The sequence below is a fragment of the Carcharodon carcharias genome, chromosome 10 (genome assembly GCF_017639515.1).
Source record: "Carcharodon carcharias isolate sCarCar2 chromosome 10, sCarCar2.pri, whole genome shotgun sequence".
NCBI lineage: Eukaryota > Metazoa > Chordata > Chondrichthyes > Lamniformes > Lamnidae > Carcharodon > Carcharodon carcharias.
Window position 1 is genome coordinate 104,292,437 of NC_054476.1, and position 20,351 is coordinate 104,312,787.

The window sequence follows — 20,351 nt, forward strand, 5'->3', positions numbered from 1 at the left end:
TACTGTTCCGCTCTTTATACAGCTGCTCCGCTCCCTCACAGGTAAATTCCATGCCGCTCTTCATACAGCTGTTCTGCTCCCTCACAGGTAAACTCCGCTCTTCATACAGCTGTTCCGCTCCCTCACAGGTAAACACTGTTCCGCTCTTTATACAGCCGCTCCGCTCCCTCACAGGTAAATTCCACTCCACTCTTTATACAGCTGTTCCGCTCCCTCACAGGTAAATTCCACGCCGCTCTTCATACAGCTGTTCCGCTCCCTCACAGGTAAACTCCGCTCCGCTCTTCATACAGCTGTTCCGCTCCCTCACAGGTAAACACTGTTCCGCTCTTCATACAGCCGCTCCGCTCCCTCACAAGTAAATTCCACTCCGCTCTTTATACAGCCACTCTGCTCCCTCACAGGTAAATTCCACTCTGCTCTTCATACAGCCGCTCTGCTTCCACACAGATAAACTCCACTCCCTCACAGGTAAACACTGTTCCATTCTTCATACATCTGCTCCGCTCCCTCACAGGTAAACTCCGCTCCCTCACAGGTAAACACTGTTCCGCTCTTTATAAAACTGCTCCCTCACAGGTAAGCTCCACTCTTGCTCTTTATACAGCTGTTCAACTCCCTCACAGGATAACTCCGATCCAGTCTTCATACAGCTGCTCCGTTCCCTCAAAGGTCAACTCTGCCCACTGACAGGTAAACACTGTTCCGCTCTTTATACGGCCGCTTCGCTCCCTGACAAGTAAACTCTGCTCTGCTCTTCATACAGCTGTTCCGCTCCCTCAAAGGTAAACACTGTTCCACTCTTTATACAGCTGCCCTGCTCCCTCACAGGTAAACTCGGTCCCTCACAGGTAAACACCGCTCGGTTCTTTGTACAGCCACTCTGCTCCCTCACAGGTAAACACCACTCCACTCTTCATACAGCTGCTCTGCTCCTCACAGGTAAACTCCAGTCCCTCACAGGTAAATTCCACTCCGCTCTTCATACAGATGTTCCGCTCCCTCACAGGTAAACACCTTTCCCTCAGAGTTAAACACTGTTTCGCTCTTTATACAGCTGCTCCGCTCCCGCACAGGTATACTCCACTCCCTCAGAGCTAAACACTGTTTCGCTCTGTATACAGCTGCTCCGCTCCCTCACAGGTAAACTTCACTCTCGTTCTTTATACAGCCGCTCATCTCCCTCACAGGTAAACTCCACTCTTGCTCTTTTACAGCTGCTCTACTCCCTCATGGGACAACTCCACTCTTGCTCTTTATACAGCGGCTCTGCTCCCTCACGGGTAAACTCCACTCCCTCACAGGTAAACACTACTCCGCTCTTTATACAGCCGCTCCACTCCCTCACAAATCAACTCCGCTCCCTCACAGGTAAACTCCACTCCGCTCTTCATAATACTGCTCTGCTCCCTCACAGGTAAACTCTGCTCCCTCACAGGTAAACACTGCTCTATTCTTTATGCAGCCCTCCGCACCCTCACAGGTAAACTCCGCTCCATTCTTCATACAGCTGCTCTGCTCCCTCACAGGTAAGCACTGTTACGCTCTTCATACAGCCGCTCTGCTCCCACACAGATAAACTTTGCACCACTCTTGATACAGCTGCTCCGCTCCCGCACAGGTAAACTCCGCTCCCTCAGAGGTAAACACTGTTTCGCTCTGTATACAGCGGTTCCGCTCCCTCACAGGTAAACTTCACTCTCGTTCTTTATACAGCCGCTCATCTCCCTCATAGGTAAACTCCACTATTGCTCCTTATACAGCTGCTCTACTCCCTCATGGGACAATTCCACTCTTGCTCTTTATACTGCTGCTCCGATCCCTCACGGGTAAACTCCACCCTTGCTCTTTATACAGCGGCTCTGCACCCTCACGGGTAAACTCCACTCCCTCACAGGTAAACACTGTTCCACTCTTCATACAGCTGCTCAGCTCCCTCACAGGTCAACTCCACCCCCTCACAGGTAAACACCACTCCGCTCTTTATACAGCTGCTCCGCTCCCTCACAGGTAAACTCCGATCCACTCTTCATACAGCTGCTCCGCTCCCTCACAGATCAACTCCGCCCCCTCACAGGTAAACACCGCTCCGTTCTTTATACAGCCGCTCTGCTCCCTCACATGTAAACTCCGCTCCACTCTTCATACAGCTGTTCCACTCCCTAACAGGTAAACACTGTTCTGCTCTTTATACAGCTGCTCCACTCCCTCATAGGTAAACTCCACTCTCGCTCTTTATACAGCTGCTTGGCTCGCTAACAGCTAAACTCTGCTCCGCTCTTTATACAGCCGCTCCGCTCCCTCACAGGTAAATTCCACTCCGCTCTTCATACAGCTGCTCTGCTCCCTCACAGGTAAATTCCGGTCTCTCACAGGTAAACACCGCTCTGCTCTTTATACAGCTGCTCCGCTCCCTCACATCTAAACTCTGCTCCGCTCTTTGTACAGTCACTCTGCTCCCTCACAGGTAAACTCCACTCTCGCTCTTTATACAGCCGCTCTGCTCCCTCACAGGTAAACTATGCTGCACTTTTCATACATCTGCTCTGCACCCTCACATGTAAACTCCGCTCCCTCAGAGGTAAACACTGTTTCGCTCTTTATACAGCTACTCCGTTCCCTCACAGGTAAATTCCACTCCCTCACAGGTAAACACTGTTCCGGTCTTTATACAGTTGCTCCACTCCCTCACAGGTAAACTCCATTCTCGCTCTCTATAAAGCTGCTTGGTTCCCTCACAGGTAAACTCCGCTCCGCTCTTTATACAGCCGCCCCGCTCCCTCACAGGTAAACTCCACTCCGCTCTTCATACAGCTGCTCCGCTCCCTCACAGGTAAACTCCGCTCCCTCACAGGTAAACACCGCTCTATTCTTTATGCAGCCCTCCGCACCCTCACAGGTAAACTCTGCTCCATTCTTCATACAGCTGCTCTGCTCCCTCACAGATAAACTCCGCTCCCTCAGAGGTAAACACTGTTTCGCTCTGTATACAGCTGCTCCGCTCCCTCACAGGTAAACTCCACTCTTGTTCTTTATACAGCCGCTCATCTCCCTCATAGGTAAATCCACTCTTGCTCTTTATACAGCTGCTCTACTCCCTCAAGGGACAACTCCACTCTTGCTCTTCATGCAGCTGCTCCGATCCCTCACTGGTAAACTCCGCTGCACTCTTCATACAGCTGCTCTGCTCCCTCACAGGTAAACTCCGCTCCCTCAGAGGTAAACACTATTTTGCTCTGTATACAGCTGCTCTGCGCCCTCACAGGTAAACTCCACTCTCGCTCTTTATACAGCTGCTCCACTCCGTCACAGGTAAACTCCACTCTCGCTCTTTATACAGCTGCTCCGCTCCCTCACAGGTAAACTCCACTCTCGCTCTTTATACAGCTGCTCCGCTCCGTCACAGGTAAACTCCACTCTCGCTCTTTATACAGCTGCTCCACTCCGTCACAGGTAAACTCCACTCTCGCTCTTTATATAGCCGCTCCGCTCCCTCATAAGTAAACTCCACTCCGCTCTTCATTCCGCTGCACCACTCCCTCACAAGTAAACTCCGCTCCGCTCTTCATACAGCTGTTCCACTCCCTCACAGGTAAACACTGTTCCACTCTTTATACAGCTGCTCCACTCCCTCATAGGTAAACTCCACTCTCGCTCTTTATACAGTTGCTCGGCTCCCTAACAGGTAAATTCTGCTCTGCTCTTTATACAGCCGCTCCGCTCCCTGACAGTTAAATCGACTCTGCTCTTCATACAACTGCTCTGCTCCCTCACAGGTAAACTCCGGTCCTTCACAGGTAAACACCACTCCGCTCTTTATACGGCCGCTCCGCTCCCTCACAGGTAAACACTGCTCTGCTCTTTATACAGCTGCTCCGCTCCCTCACAGGTAAACTCCGCTCTCGTTCTTTATACAGCCGCTCCACTCTCTCACAGCTAAACTTTGCTCTCGCTCTGTATACAGCCGCTCCGCTCCCTCACAGGTAACCTCTGCTCCCGATCTTTATACAGCCGCTCTGGTCCCTCACAGGTAAACTCTGCTCCCGATCTTTATACAGCTGCTCCGCTCCCTCACAGGTAAACTCTGCTCCCGATCTTTATACAGCCGCTCTGGTCCCTTCACGGTAAACTCTGCTCCCGATCTTTATACAGCCGCTCTGGTCCCTTCACGGTAAACTCTGCTCCCGATCTTTATACAGCCGCTCTGGTCCCTTCACGGTAAACTCTGCTCCCGATCATTATACAGCCACTCTGCTCCCCGACAGGTAAACTCTGCTCCCGATCTTTATACAGCTGCTCTGCTCCTTCACAGGTAAATTCCGCTCCGCTGTATATACAGCCGCTCCGCTCCCTCGCAGGTAAACTCCGCTCCACTCTTCATACATCCTCTCCGCTCCCTCACAGGTAAACCCCGATCCACTCTTTCATACAGCTGCTCTGCTCCCTCACAGGTCAACTCTGCACCCTCACAGGTAAACACCACTCCGCTCTTTATACGGCCGCTCCGTTCCCTCACAGGTAAACTCCACTTCACTCTTCATACAGCCGCTCCGCTTCCTCACAAGTAAACTCCACTCCGTACTTTATACAGCCTCTCCGCTCCTTCACAGGTAAACTCCGCTCCCTCAAAGGTAAACACTGTTTCGCTCTGTGTACAGCTGCTCCGGTCCTTCACATGTAAACTCCACTCTCGTTATTAACCTTATGTCAATCTATGCCGTTCTTTATATTCTTTCCAGTCTTCTGACTTGCCATCCGTCTTTGCGTAATTACATGCTTTTTCTTTAAGTTTGATACTGTCTTTAACTTTTTTCAGTTAACCTTGGATGGTGAGCCCTCCCCTTGGAATTTTTCTTTCTCATTAGAATGTATCTATTTCGTGTATTCAGAAATATCCTTTTAAATGTCTGCTACTGAACTGCTATTGACATATTCCTTAACCTCATTTGCCAGTTCACTTTAGTTCACTCTACTTTCATTCCCACATAATTGCCCTTATTTAAGTTTGAAATACTAATTTTGGATCCACTCTTCTCTCCCTCAATCTGAATGTAAAATTCAATCATATAATGATCACTGCTACCCAGGGGTGCCTCCACTATGAGGTTATCAATTAATCCTATCTCATTGCGCAATACCAGGTCTAGTATAGCCTGCTCTCTGGTTGGTCCCACAATGTGTTGTTCTAAGAAACTTTCCCGAAAACATTCTATGAACTCATCTATGCTACCTTTGCCCATCTGATTTTTCCAGTCAAAATGTAGATTAAAATTCCCCATGATTATTGCCTTTTCTGACAAGCTCCGATTATTTCTTCATTTCTACCCTGTCCTACCATGTGATTACTGCTAGGAGGTCTGAACACCACTCCCACAAGTGACTTCTTGCCTTTATCATTTTTCATCTCAACCCAAACTGCTTCTACATCCTAGTTTCCTGAACTTAGGTCATCCCTCTCTACTGTGCTCATACTATCATTAGTTAGCAGAGTCACCCCTCTGCCTTTTTCTAGCTTCCTGTCAACTTGCAGCCATGTCTTTGCAGTGATCTCTTTCTGAGATGTAGTGACTCTTTGTAGAATAATCTACAAGGAGGAGAGAGAGAGAGAGGGAGACAGAATGATACACACGAGATTGACTGAAGCTCAAACAGGAAAAAGAGGGAAGGATTTACAGAGAAGGGAGAGAGCAAGGGAGAAAATATATAGAAGAGAGTGAGCAAGAGAGAGAAGCAATTGGCACACAGAAGAGTGAAGAGAGAGAAGGAAATCGAGGACTGAAAGGCAGTGGGATGTACAGAGGGGAGAGAGAGTTTGGCTTTGGTGCTGTAAAGACTGGAGTCAGGAAGCAGGGGTCAGTTTGGGGTCCCAGTAGGAGAGGTGACCAGGATACAGATGCAGACCACAGGGCCCTGGATCAGTGCAAATGGTCATACGTGCTCAGGTTTGGCAGCAACTTTGAGGTTATCAGGCAGACCAGGCCCTGAGCAGAGAGTATCAGCCATGTGAGAGAATAAGACAACGGTGTATAGAAAACAAAAACAGAATTACCTGGAAAAACTCAGCAGATCTGGCAGCATCGGCGGAGAAGAAAAGAGTTGATGTTTTGAGTCAACTCTTTTCTTCTCCGCCGATGCTGCCAGACTTGCTGAGTTTTTCCAGGTAATTCTGTTTTTGTTTTGGATTTCCAGCATCCGCAGATTTTTTGTTTTTATCAAAGGTGTATAGATATAGATTGAGACGGATTTCAGTGAGATAATGAAGTACAGAGAGAGGACTTCAACATTAGAGTGAGGCTGCTGTTGTAATAGAACCTGTCATGTGATGATTATTCCATTTGTTTTTGCAATGAGCAGATCTCTCACCTGTTGGTAGTAAAACCTGAAGATCGATTCACAGCAGATCAGGCCCTGGCTCACCCTTTCTTCCAGCAGTACCTGGTGGAGGAGGTTCGTCATTTCAGCCCTTTCAGGAAGTTTAAGGTAAAGGTTGAGGAAAAAACGGCAGTCAGTGTTCACCGTCAGCATTGCCAAATCCAGCATTGCATTAGATTGCAACCAATAAATTGTCAATTATTTTCCATTGTCACAGATCGGAACCCTGAGGATCAATAACCCTGAACTCACATCCCCAATCACTAGATGTGCTCTTCACTGAAAGAGAGAATGAACTTGCATTTCTACAACCCTTTTCACATACTCAGGGTAACCCAAAGTGATTTGCAGCCAAATTAAGTACATTTGATATATAATCACTGTTGCACATGTGGAGGACAATTTGTGCACAGCAAGCTCCCATAAACATGAGTAAGAGAAATGATTCAGTAATCTTTTTTCATGATTTTGCTTGAGGAATTACTATCAGCCAAGTCATGAAGAACAACAATGCTCTTTCTCAAACTAGTGGCATAGGGTTAAATGAGACAGCCCTGAAAATTGCCATTGGAATTGTGATGCACAGTTAACCCATTCATTGTATTGTAGGTAACTTTGCCAGCTTTTTGCTGCCTGTTGTTTTGAAGATATTTGCATGTAGTCAGCACTACTAGTGCTGTTCATTGAATGCACACTTCAGCAGGAGGTCCAATAATATTACTTCTTAGCACTGTTTACCTATACCTTGTAAAGCAAAGGTGTATTGTGGCTGCTGGAGCTCCTGAAATAGGAATTGTGTCCAGTCATCAATGGCTGACTATGGGAGAGCATGTTGCAAGGTTTTCAGAACCTGCACTGGAGATGGAGGGGGAAAGGGGGAGAGATGTCCTGTATCTACACTTTGGCCAGGATCCTCTCCACATACACAATGAGAAGGCAGTGGGAAACAATACCAGAGGAGGTCAATGCCAGGAATTTAGTCTAAGGACCTGGATGGAATGCCAGAGGATTTTAATGAACTCACACTAATGGCCATGGTCAGTGAGTACACCTTCAAATACCAAACCCCATCAGTGCAGCACAAGATTCAGGTATTACTCAATTCACCATAACCCATACACTCATCTGTCAACAGTGTGCAGAGGCGGTGACGTACTGGTAATGTCTCTGGACTAGCCATCCAGAGGCCTGGAGTTAATGCTCAGGGGACAAGGGTTCAAAACTCATCTTGTCAGCTGGTGGAGTTTAAATTTGACTGGGATTTGGAGGCCGTCAGGTGGGTGTGGCAGGTGGGCCAGGGAACAGCAGGGAGATGGTGTGCCACCTATGAGAAGCTCAGCACTGCTGGGGTGGGGGTGGGAGGAGTGTAAGCGCAGAAGTCTGCGCACGGGCAGGGGAGCATGCACTGAAAACTCCCTGAAGGCAGGGATCTGAACGGTTTTAAAATTGCAAATAAAGATCCTGAAAACAAAAAACAAAGTCCCCTCATAGGACTCACTCACAGGACCATAAACATTATAAAAATTATGCCGAGATATTTTCTTTTCATTACTGTTGGAAACCTCATCTGGCCCGATTCGCTCGCCCACCAACCATAAGGTTGGACAGGCAGCAAAAAATCGCTTTCAATGAATTGATTAAGGGCCTTAACAGGCCTCTTAATTGTCAGTGGGTGCGCTGCCGACTCTTGTGTGCACCATGCTGATCGGGATATCACGCACTCTCGTTAATGATGTCGGGACACTCGTCCAAGGTCGTTGTGAAACCATTGTTGATTGTGGAAAAATCCATCTGTTTTCACTGAAAGACATCTTAGACCCAGAGCAATGTGGCTGTCTCTGAAATGGCCGAGCAAGACCTGCAGTTGGATTATACTGTTGTGTTGGTTACTGTTCAATAGTTAAGAAAAGGTCTTTGTAGTCATACGTAGGTTAACTCTAAGTCACGATTGACTCTTAGAACTATTTACAAATATACAGTAAAGGGTACAAGCTAGGAGCTATCTCCAAGCTGGCTCTGTCCAACACCAGACTGACCCTGGGTGTGGGTCATGTGCTCTCTTACATCCCTGTGTGGGCAGTACTGTACTCAGTCCCATATTAATCCTAGTACAAATCAGTACAGGAAAGTCAATAAGGTATGAAACTGGACAGACCACCTGGCATTGACTGAGGCAAGGGAAAGGACAACAGGACACCCAGCCCGGTCAGCCCTGCAAAATCGCCCTCACTAACAAAAATTGTGCCAAAGTTGGCTGTCCCACAGACTAATCAGCAACAGCCTGACTTAGTCACAGATTTTCACCCCAAGTCATGTTCCCCGAGTCAGAAGGTTTTCAATTCAGAGAGGGGCAAGGCTGAAATAGGAGTGAGTCACACCAGAGCCAGTGCACAGACTGCTGGGAAAAAAGGCCTGCCTCTGTGCCCATGGCTGTGTATAAATTGTTAAAAAGTAATAAAACAAAATCACACATCAAAGGCTCACCCCTCAACCTGCCTCACTCACCCACACACACTCCCTATGCCCCATCCATGATAGCCTATGCCAAACCATACTCCCAGCCTCCCCATGGCCACTCATAGCCCCTATGCCAGCCCATGACACTCCACCCATCCCCCATAACACGTCATATTGCTCTATGACATCTTAATGCCAACAGATCCCACACCATAGCCCCTACCCACCATCCTTTAACCATACCCCCTCCATGTCAATTCACCAAGTATTCATTCACTCTTTCTGGACAAATAGACAGTCCAAATGAGTTTGTGTGTAAATTGCATAATCATGTTTAATTCTAAGAATCCAAAGTGATAATTTACATCTCCCAGAGGTGGTGCAGTGTGGAGGGATAGATGGATATGTGCAGTGTGGAGGGATTGACGGAGATGTGCAATGTGCAGGGATTGATGGAGATGTGCAGTGTGGAGGGATTGACGGAGATATGCAATGTGGAGGGATTGACGGAGATGTGCAGGGTGGAGGGATTGATGGAGATGTGCAGTGTGGAGGGATTGACGGAGATATGCAATGTGGAGGGATTAACGGAGATGTGCACTGTGGAGGGATTGATGGAGATGTGCAGTGTGGAAAGAATGACGGAGATGTGCAGTGTGGAGGGATTGACGGAGATGTGCAGTGTGGGGGGATTGACGGAGATGTGCAGTGTGGAGGAACTGATGGAGATGTGCATTGTGGGGGGATTGCAGGAGATGTGCAGTGCGGAGGGATTGATGGAGATGTGGAATGCAGGGTATGGAAAGAGATGTACAGTGCGGAGCTAATGTACTGGATGTGCAATCCACAGGAACAGAAGGAGATGTGCAGTGCAGAGGGATTGATGGAGATGTGCAATGCAGGGGATAGAAGCAGATGTGCAGTGTGGAGGAACTGATGGAGATGTGCACTGTGGGGGGATTGCAGGAGATGTGCAGTGTGGAGGGAATGATGGTGATATGCAGCGCGGAGGGATTGATGGAGATATGCAATGCAGGGTATGGAAAGAGATGTACAGTGCGGAGCTAATGTACTGGATGTGCAATCCACAGGAACAGAAGGAGAGGTGGAGCGCAGAGGGATTCAAGGAGATGTGCAATGTGGAGGGATTGAAGGAGATGTGTAGCGCAGAGGGATTGAAGGAGATAAGCAGTGCAGAGGGATTGACGGAGATGTGCAGTGTGGACAGATTGACGGAGATGTGCAGTGTGGACAGATTGACGGAGATGTGCAGTGTGGAGGGATTGAGGGGGAGCTGCTGTGTGGAGGGATTGATGGAGATGTGCTGTGTGGGGGGATTGAAGGAGATGTGCTGTGTGGGGGGATTGACGGAGATGTGCTATGTGGAGGGATTGACGGAGCTGTGCAGTGTGGGGGGATTGACGGAGAGGTGCAGTGAGGCGGGATTGAAGGAGATGTGCAGTGTGGGGGGATTGACGGAGATGTGTAGTGTGGGGGGATTGATGGAGATGTGAAGCGCAAAGGGATTAAAGGAGATATGCGGTGTTGGGGGCATTGAGGGAGATGTGCAATGTGGAGGGATTGATGGAGATGTGTAGTGCGGAGGGATTGACGGAGATGTGCAATGTGGAGGGATTGACGGAGATGTTTAGTGTGGAGGGATTGACGGAGGTGTGCAGTGTGGGGGGATTGACGGAGATGTGCAATGTGGAGGGATTGACGGAGATGTGTAGTGTGGAGGGATTGCTGGAGATGTTCCAATGTGGAGGGATTGCCGGAGATGTTCCAATGTGGAGGGATTGACGGAGATGTGAAGAGCAGAGGGATTGAGGGAGAGGTGCAGTGTGCAGGGATTGATGGAGATGTGCAGTGTGGAAAGAATGACGGAGATGTGCACTGTGGAGGGATTGACAGAGATGTGCAATGCAGGGACAGAATGAGATGCGCAACGTGGAGCTATTGTATTGGATGTGCAGTGCTAAGGAATTGAGGGAAATGTGACGTGCGAGAAATTGAAGGAGATGTGCATCCGGCATGATTGAGAGCGTTGTGCTGTGTGCAGGGATTGATGGAGATGTGCAGTATGGGGGGATTGAGGGAGATGTGCAGTGTGGATGGATTGAAGGAGATGTGCAGTGTGGATGGATTGATGGAGATGTGCAGGTGGATGGATTGAAGGAGATGTGCAGTGTGGAGGGATTGAAGGAGATGTGCAGTGTGGGGGGATTGACGGATATGTGCTGTGTGGAGGTATTGACATAGATGTGCAGTGTGGGGGGATGGATGGAGATGTGCTGTGTGGAGGGATTGAAGGATTTGTGCTGTGTGGAGTGATTGAAGGAGATGTGCTGTGTGGGTGGATTGAAGGAGATGTGCAGTTTGGAGCGATTGACGGAGTTGTGCAGTGTGGGTGGATTGACGGAGATGTGCTGTGTGGCTGGATTGAAGGAGATGTGCAGTGTTGGGGGATTGACGGAGATGTGCTGTGTGAGGATTGACAGAGATATGCTGTGTGGAGAGATTGACGTAGATGTGCAGTGCGGTGGTGATTGATTGAAATGTGCAGTGTGGAGTGGTTGACGGAGATGTGCAGTGTGGGTGGATTGACGGACATGTGTCGTGTGGTGGATAACGGAGATTTGCAGTGTGGGGGGGATTGAAGGACACTTGCAGTGTGGGGGGATTGATGGAGATGTGAAGTGCAAAGGGACTGAAGAGATGTGCATTGTGGGAGGAATGACGGAGACGTGAAGCGCAGAGGGATTGAAGGAGATGTGCAGTGTGGGGAGGATTGAAGGAGATATGCTGTGTGGGGGGATTGAAGGAGATGTGCAGTGTGGGGGGGATTGAAGGAGATGTGCAGTGTGGGGGGATTGAAGGAGATGTGCAGTGTGGGGGTATTGAAGGAGATGTGCAGTGTGGGGGGATTGAAGGAGATGTGCAGTGTGGGGGGGATTGAAGGAGATGTGCAGTGTAGGGGGGATTGAAGGAGATGTGCAGTGTGTGGGGGATTGAAGGAGATGTGCAGTGTGGAGGGATTGACGGAGATGTGAAGCGCAAAGGGATTAAAGGAGATATGCGGTGTTGGGGGGATTGAGGGAGATGTGCAATGTGGAGGGATTGATGGAGATGTGTAGTGCGGAGGGATTGACGGAGATGTGCAATGTGGAGGGATTGACGGAGATGTTTAGTGTGGAGGGATTGACGGAGATGTGCAGTGTGGGGGGATTGACAGAGATGTGCAATGTGGAGGGATTGACGGAGATGTGTAGTGTGGAGGGATTGCTGGAGATGTTCCAATGTGGAGGGATTGCCGGAGATGTTCCAATGTGGAGGGATTGACGGAAATGTGAAGAGCAGAGGGATTGAGGGAGAGGTGCAGTGTGGGGGGATTGACGGAGATGTGCACTGTGGAGGGATTGATGGAGATGTGCAGTGTGGAAAGAATGACGGAGATGTGCACTGTGGAGGGATTGACAGAGATGTGCAATGCAGGGACAGAATGAGATGCGCAACGTGGAGCTATTGAATTGGATGTGCAGTGCTAAGGAATTGAGGGAAATGTGACGTGCGAGAAATTGAAGGAGATGTGCATCCGGCATGATTGAGAGCGTTGTGCTGTGTGCAGGGATTGATGGAGATGTGCAGTATGGGGGGATTGAGGGAGATGTGCAGTGTGGATGGATTGAAGGAGATGTGCAGTGTGGATGGATTGATGGAGATGTGCAGTATGGGGGGATTGAAGGAGATGTGCAGTGTGGATGGATTGAAGGAGATGTGCAGTGTGGATGGATTGATGGAGATGTGCAGGTGGATGGATTGAAGGAGATGTGCAGTGTGGGGGGACTGATAGAGAAGTGCAGTGTGGGGCATTGAGGGAGCAGTGCAGTGTGGGGGGATTGAAGGAGATGTGCAGTGCAGAGGGAATGACGGTGATGTGCAGTGCGGAGGGATTAATGGATATGTGCAATGCTGGGTATGGAACGAGATGTAAGTGCAGAGCTAATGTACTAGATGTGCATTGCACAGGTAAGAAGGAGATGTGCAATGAGGCGAGATTGGAGGCGATGTACAGTGCAGAGGGATTGATGGAGACTTGCAGTACAGATGGAATAACGGTGATTTGCAGTGCGGAGGGATTGACAGAGATGTGCAGTGTGGGGGGATTGACAGAGATGTGCAGTGTGGGGGGGATTGAAGGTGATGTGCAGTTTGGGGGCCATTGAAGGAGATGTGCAGTGTGGAGGGATTGATGGAGATGTTAAGCGCAGAGGGATTGACGGAGATTTGCAGTGTGGAGGGATTGAGGGAGATGTGCAGTGTCGGGGGATTGACGGAAATGTGCAGTGTAGGGGGATTGACGGAGATATGCTGTGTAGAGAGATTGACGTGGATGCGCACTGTGGGGAGATTGATGGAGATGTGCAATGTGGAGGGATTGATGGCGATGTGCAGTGTGGAGAGATTGACGGAGATATGCAGTGTGGAGGGATTGAAGGAGATGTGCATTGTGGAGGGATTGAAGGAGATGTGCGGTGCAGAGGGATTGAGGGAGATGTGCTGTCTGGAGGCATTGAAGGAGATGTGCTGTGTGGAGGGATTGAAGGAGATGTGCGGTGCAGAGGGATTGAGGGAGATGTGCTGTGCGGAGTGATTCAAGGAGCTGTGCAGTGTGGGGGGATTGATGGAGATGTGCTGTGTGGAGAGGTTGACGTAGTTGTACACTGTGGAGGGATTGACGGAGATGTGCAGTTTGGAGCAATTGACGGTGTTGTGCAGTGTGGGGGATTGATGGAGATGTGCTGTGTGGCCGGATTGAAGGAGATGTGCAGTGTTGGTGGATTGACGGAGATGTGCTGTGTGAGGATTGACAGAGATATGCTGTGTGGAGAGATTGACGTAGATGTGCAGTGTGGTGGTGATTGATTGAAATGTGCAGTGTGGAGGGTTTGACAGAGATGTGAGTGTGGGGGGATTGACGGACATGTGTCGTGTGGTGGACAACGGAGATTTGCAGTGTGGGGGGGATTGAAGGACACTTGCAGTGTGGGGGGATTGATGGAGATGTGAAGCGCAAAGGGACTGGAGAGATGTGCATTGTGGGAGGAATGACGGAGACGTGAAGCGCAGAGGGATTGAAGGAGATGTGCAGTATGGGGAGGATTGAAGGAGATGTGCTGTGTGGGGGGATTGAAGGAGATGTGCAGTGTGGGGGGATTGAGGGATTGAAGGAGATGTGCAGTGTGGGGGGATTGAAGGAGATGTGCAGTTTGGGGGGATTGAACGGGATGTGCTGTGTGGGGGCATTGCAGGACATGTGCAGTGTGGGGGTATTGAAGGAGATGTGCAGTGTGGGGGTATTGAAGGAGATGTGCAGTGTGGGGGGGATTGAAGGAGATGTGCAGTGTGGGGGTATTGAAGGAGATGTGCAGTGTGGGGGGGGGATTGAAGGAGATGTGCAGTGTGGGGGGGATTCAAGGAGATGTGCAGTATGGGGGTATTGAAGGAGATGTGCAGTATGGGGGGGATTGAAGGAGATGTGCAGTTTGGGGGGATTGATGGAGATATGCAGTGTGGAAGGATTGGGGGAGAGGTGCTGTGTGGAGGGATTGAAGCATATGTGCTATGTGGAGTGATTGACGGAGCTGTGCAGTGTGGAGGGATTGACGGAGAGGTCAGTCTGGGGGGATTGACAGAGATGTGCAGTGTGGGGGGAGTGAAGGAGATGTAAGTGCAGAGCTAATGCACTGGATGTGCATTGCACAGGAAAGAAGGAGATGTGCAATGTGGGGGGGATTGAAGGAGATGTGCAGTTTGGGGGGATTGATGGAGATATGCAGTGTGGAAGGATTGGGGGAGAGGTGCTGTGTGGAGGGATTGAAGCATATGTGCTATGTGGAGTGATTGACGGAGCTGTGCAGTGTGGAGGGATTGACGGAGAGGTCAGTCTGGGGGGATTGACAGAGATGTGCAGTGTGGGGGGAGTGAAGGAGATGTAAGTGCAGAGCTAATGCACTGGATGTGCATTGCACAGGAGAGAAGGAGATGTGCAATGCCGCGAGATTGGAGGAGATGTGCAGTGCAGAGGGATTGATGGAGATTTGCAGTGCAGATGGAATGACAGTGAATAGCAGTGCGGAGGGATTGACGGAGATGTGCAGTGTGGAGGGATTGAGGGAGAGCTGCTGTTTGGAGGGATTGAAGCATTTGTGCTGTGTGGAGTGATTGAAGGAGATGTGCAGTGTGGGGCGATTGACAGAGATGTGCAGTGTGGAGGGATTGACGGAGAGGTCAGTCTGGGGGGATTGACAGAGATGTGCAGTGTGGGGGGAGTGAAGGAGATGTAAGTGCAGAGCTAATGCACTGGATGTGCATTGCACAGGAAAGAAGGAGATGTGCAATGCCGCAAGATTGGAGGAGATGTGCAGTGCAGAGGGATTGATGGAGATTTGCAGTGCAAATGGAATGACAGTGAATAGCAGTGCGGAGGGATTGACGGAGATGTGCAGTGTGGAGGGATTGAGGGAGAGCTGCTCTTTGGAGGGATTGAAGCATTTGTGCTGTGTGGAGTGATTGAAGGAGATGTGCAGTGTGGGGCGATTGACGCAGATGTGCAGTGTGGAGGGATTGAAGGAGATGTGCAGTGTGGAGGGATTGAAGGAGATGTGCGGTGCAGAGGGATTGAGGGAGATGTGCTGTGTGGAGGCATTGAAGGAGATGTGCTGTGTGGAGGGATTGAAGGAGATGTGCGGTGCAGAGGGATTGAGGGAGATGTGCTGTGTGGAGTGATTGAAGGAGATGTGCTGTGTGGAGGGATTGACGGAGATGTGCTGTGTGGAGTGATTCAAGGAGCTGTGCAGTGTGGGGGGATTGATGGAGATGTGCTGTGTGGAGAGGTTGACGTAGTTGTACACTGTGGAGGGATTGACGGAGATGTGCAGTTTGGAGCAATTGACGGAGTTGTGCAGTGTGGGGGGATTGACGGAGATGTGCTGTGTGGCTGGATTGAAGGAGATGTGCAGTGTTGGTGGATTGACGGAGATGTGCTGTGTGAGGATTGACAGAGATATGCTGTGTGGAGAGATTGACGTAGATGTGCAGTGTGGTGGTGATTGATTGAAATGTGCAGTGTGGAGGGTTTGACAGAGATGTGCAGTGTGGGGGGATTGACGGACATGTGTCGTGTGGTGGACAACGGAGATTTGCAGTGTGGGGGGGATTGAAGGACACTTGCAGTGTGGGGGGATTGATGGAGATGTGAAGCGCAAAGGGACTGGAGAGATGTGCATTGTGGGAGGAATGACGGAGACGTGAAGCGCAGAGGGATTGAAGGAGATGTGCAGTATGGGGAGGATTGAAGGAGATGTGCTGTGTGGGGGGATTGAAGGAGATGTGCAGTGTGGGGGGGATTGAAGGAGATGTGCAGTGTGGGGGGATTGAAGGAGATGTGCAGTTTGGGAGGATTGAACGGGATGTGCTGTGTGGGGGCATTGCAGGAGATGTGCAGTGTGGGGGTATTGAAGGAGATGTGCAGTGTGGGGGGGATTGAAGGAGATGTGCAGTGTGGGGGGGATTGAAGGAGATGTGCAGTGTGGGGGTATTGAAGGAGATGTGCAGTGTGGGGGGGGATTGAAGGAGATGTGCAGTGTGGGGGGGATTGTAGGAGATGTGCAGTTTGGGGGGATTGATGGAGATATGCAGTGTGGAAGGATTGGGGGAGAGGTGCTGTGTGGAGGAATTGAAGCATATGTGCTATGTGGAGTGATTGACGGAGCTGTGCAATGTGGAGGGATTGACGGAGAGGTCAGTCTGGGGGGATTGACAGAGATGTGCAGTATGGGGGGATTGAGGGAGATGTGCAGTGTGGATGGATTGAAGGAGATGTGCAGTGTGGATGGATTGATGGAGATGTGCAGTATGGGGGGATTGAGGGAGATGTGCAGTGTGGATGGATTGAAGGAGATGTGCAGGTGGATGGATTGAAGGAGATGTGCAGTGTGGGGGGACTGATAGAGAAGTGCAGTGTGGGGCATTGAGGGAGCAGTGCAGTGTGGGGTATGGAACGAGATGTAAGTGCAGAGCTAATGTACTAGATGTGCATTGCACAGGAAAGAAGGAGATGTGCAATGTGGGGGGGATTGAAGGAGATGTGCAGTTTGGGGGGATTGATGGAGATATGCAGTGTGGAAGGATTGGGGGAGAGGTGCTGTGTGGAGGAATTGAAGCATATGTGCTATGTGGAGTGATTGACGGAGCTGTGCAGTGTGGAGGGATTGACGGAGAGGTCAGTCTGGGGGGATTGACAGAGATGTGCAGTGTGGGGGGAGTGAAGGAGATGTAAGTGCAGAGCTAATGCACTGGATGTGCATTGCACAGGAAAGAAGGAGATGTGCAATGCCGCGAGAGTGGAGGAGATGTGCAGTGCAGAGGGATTGATGGAGATTTGCAGTGCAGATGGAATGACAGTGAATAGCAGTGCGGAGGGATTGACGGAGATGTGCAGTGTGGAGGGATTGAGGGAGAGCTGCTGTTTGGAGGGATTGAAGCATTTGTGCTGTGTGGAGTGATTGAAGGAGATGTGCAGTGTGGGGCGATTGACGGAGATGTGCAGTGTGGAGGGATTGACGGAGAGGTCAGTCTGGGGGGATTGACAGAGATGTGCAGTGTGGGGGGAGTGAAGGAGATGTAAGTGCAGAGCTAATGCACTGGATGTGCATTGCACAGGAAAGAAGGAGATGTGCAATGCCGCAAGATTGGAGGAGATGTGCAGTGCAGAGGGATTGATGGAGATTTGCAGTGCAAATGGAATGACAGTGAATAGCAGTGTGGAGGGATTGACGGAGATGTGCAGTGTGGAGGGATTGAGGGAGAGCTGCTGTTTGGAGGGATTGAAGCATTTGTGCTGTGTGGAGTGATTGAAGGAGATGTGCAGTGTGGGGCGATTGACGCAGATGTGCAGTGTGGAGGGATTGAAGGAGATGTGCAGTGTGGAGGGATTGAAGGAGATGTGCGGTGCAGAGGGATTGAGGGAGATGTGCTGTGTGGAGGCATTGAAGGAGATGTGCTGTGTGGAGGGATTGAAGGAGATGTGCGGTGCAGAGGGATTGAGGGAGATGTGCTGTGCGGAGTGATTGAAGGAGATGTGCTGTGTGGAGGGATTGACGGAGATGTGCTGTGTGGAGTGATTCAAGGAGCTGTGCAGTGTGGGGGGATTGATGGAGATGTGCTGTGTGGAGAGGTTGACGTAGATGTACACTGTGGAGGGATTGACGGAGATGTGCAGTTTGGAGCAATTGACGGAGTTGTGCAGTGTGGGGGGATTGACGGAGATGTGCTGTGTGGCTGGATTGAAGGAGATGTGCAGTGTTGGTGGATTGACGGAGATGTGCTGTGTGAGGATTGACAGAGATATGCTGTGTGGAGAGATTGACGTAGATGTGCAGTGTGGTGGTGATTGATTGAAATGTGCAGTGTGGAGGGTTTGACAGAGATGTGCAGTGTGGGGGGATTGACGGACATGTGTCGTGTGGTGGACAACGGAGATTTGCAGTGTGGGGGGGATTGAAGGACACTTGCAGTGTGGGGGGATTGATGGAGATGTGAAGCGCAAAGGGACTGGAGAGATGTGCATTGTGGGAGGAATGACGGAGACGTGAAGCGCAGAGGGATTGAAGGAGATGTGCAGTATGGGGAGGATTGAAGGAGATGTGCTGTGTGGGGGGATTGAAGGAGATGTGCAGTGTGGGGGGGATTGAAGGAGATGTGCAGTGTGGGGGGATTGAAGGAGATGTGCAGTTTGGGGGGATTGAACGGGATGTGCTGTGTGGGGGCATTGCAGGAGATGTGCAGTGTGGGGGTATTGAAGGAGATGTGCAGTGTGGGGGTATTGAAGGAGATGTGCAGTGTGGGGGGGATTGAAGGAGATGTGCAGTGTGGGGGTATTGAAGGAGATGTGCAGTGTGGGGGGGGATTGAAGGAGATGTGCAGTGTGGGGGGGATTCAAGGAGATGTGCAGTGTGGGGGTATTGAAGGAGATGTGCAGTATGGGGGGGATTGAAGGAGATGTGCAGTTTGGGGGGATTGATGGAGATATGCAGTGTGGAAGGATTGGGGGAGAGGTGCTGTGTGGAGGAATTGAAGCATATGTGCTATGTGGAGTGATTGACGGAGCTGTGCAGTGTGGAGGGATTGACGGAGAGGTCAGTCTGGGGGGATTGACAGAGATGTGCAGTATGGGGGGATTGAGGGAGATGTGCAGTGTGGATGGATTGAAAGAGATGTGCAGTATGGGGGGATTGAGGGAGATGTGCAGTGTGGATGGATTGAAGGAGATGTGCAGTGTGGATGGATTGATGGAGATGTGCAGGTGGATGGATTGAAGGAGATGTGCAGTGTGGGGGGACTGATAGAGAAGTGCAGTGTGGGGCATTGAGGGAGCAGTGCAGTGTGGGGTATGGAACGAGATGTAAGTGCAGAGCTAATGTACTAGATGTGCATTGCACAGGAAAGAAGGAGATGTGCAATGTGGGGGGGATTGAAGGAGATGTGCAGTGTGGGGGGATTGATGGAGATATGCTGTGTGAAGAGATTGACGTAGATGTGCACTGTGGGGGGATGGATGGAGATGTGCAGTGTGGAGTGATTGACGGAGATGTGCAGTGTGGAGGGATTGACGGAGATGTGCAGTTTGGAGGGATTGACGGAGTTGTGCAGTGTGGGGGGATTGACGGAGATGTGCTGTGTGGAGTGATTGAAGGAGATGTGCTGTGTGGAAGGATTGACGGAGATGTGCTCTGTGGAGTGATTCAAGGAGCTGTGCAGTGTGGAAGGATAGACGGAGATGTGCAGTGTGGGGATTGACGGAGATATGCTGTGTGGAGAGATTGACGTAGATGTGCACCGTGGTGGTGATTGATGGAAATTTGCAGTGTGGAGGGTTTGACGGAGATGTCCAATGTGGAGGGATCGATGGAGATGTGCAGTGTGGGGGGATTGATAGCGATGTGCAGTGTTGGGGGAATTGACGGATATGTGCTGTGTGGAAGTATTGACGTGATGTGCAATGTAGGGGGATGGATGGAGATGTGCTGTGTGGAGGGATTGATGGAGATGTGCTGTGTGGAGGGATTGAAGGAGATGTGCACTGTGGGTGGATTGACGGAGCTGTGCGGTGTGGAGGGATTGACGGAGAGGTCAGTCTGGGGGGATAGACAGAGATGTGCAGTGTGGGGGGAGTGAAGGAGATGTAAGTGCAGAGCTAATGCACTGGATGTGCATTGCACAGGAAAGAAGGAGATGTGCAATGCCGCGAGATTGGAGGAGATGTGCAATGCAGAGGGATTGATGGAGATTTGCAGTGCAGATGGAATGACGATGATTAGCAGTGCGGAGGGATTGACGCAGATGTGCAGTGTGGGGGGATTGAAAGAGGTGTGCAGTGTGGGGGGATTGAAGCAGATGTGCAGTGTGGAGGGATTGACGGAGATGTGAAGTGTGGGGGGATTGACAGAGATGTGCAATGC

The 20,351-nt window shown here is 50.4% G+C and overlaps 1 protein-coding gene across 1 annotated transcript in view; it reads left to right on the plus strand.

The window, feature by feature from the left end:
• LOC121282941 (phosphorylase b kinase gamma catalytic chain, skeletal muscle/heart isoform-like) overlaps nucleotides 1-20,351 on the plus strand; it is a 366,244-nt gene that overhangs the window by 207,451 nt on the left and 138,442 nt on the right. Inside the window, exon 9 of the mRNA XM_041196763.1 lies at nucleotides 6,355-6,480. Within this exon, the coding sequence (XP_041052697.1) occupies nucleotides 6,355-6,480 (126 nt within the window). The remainder of the gene's footprint in view (nucleotides 1-6,354; nucleotides 6,481-20,351) is intronic.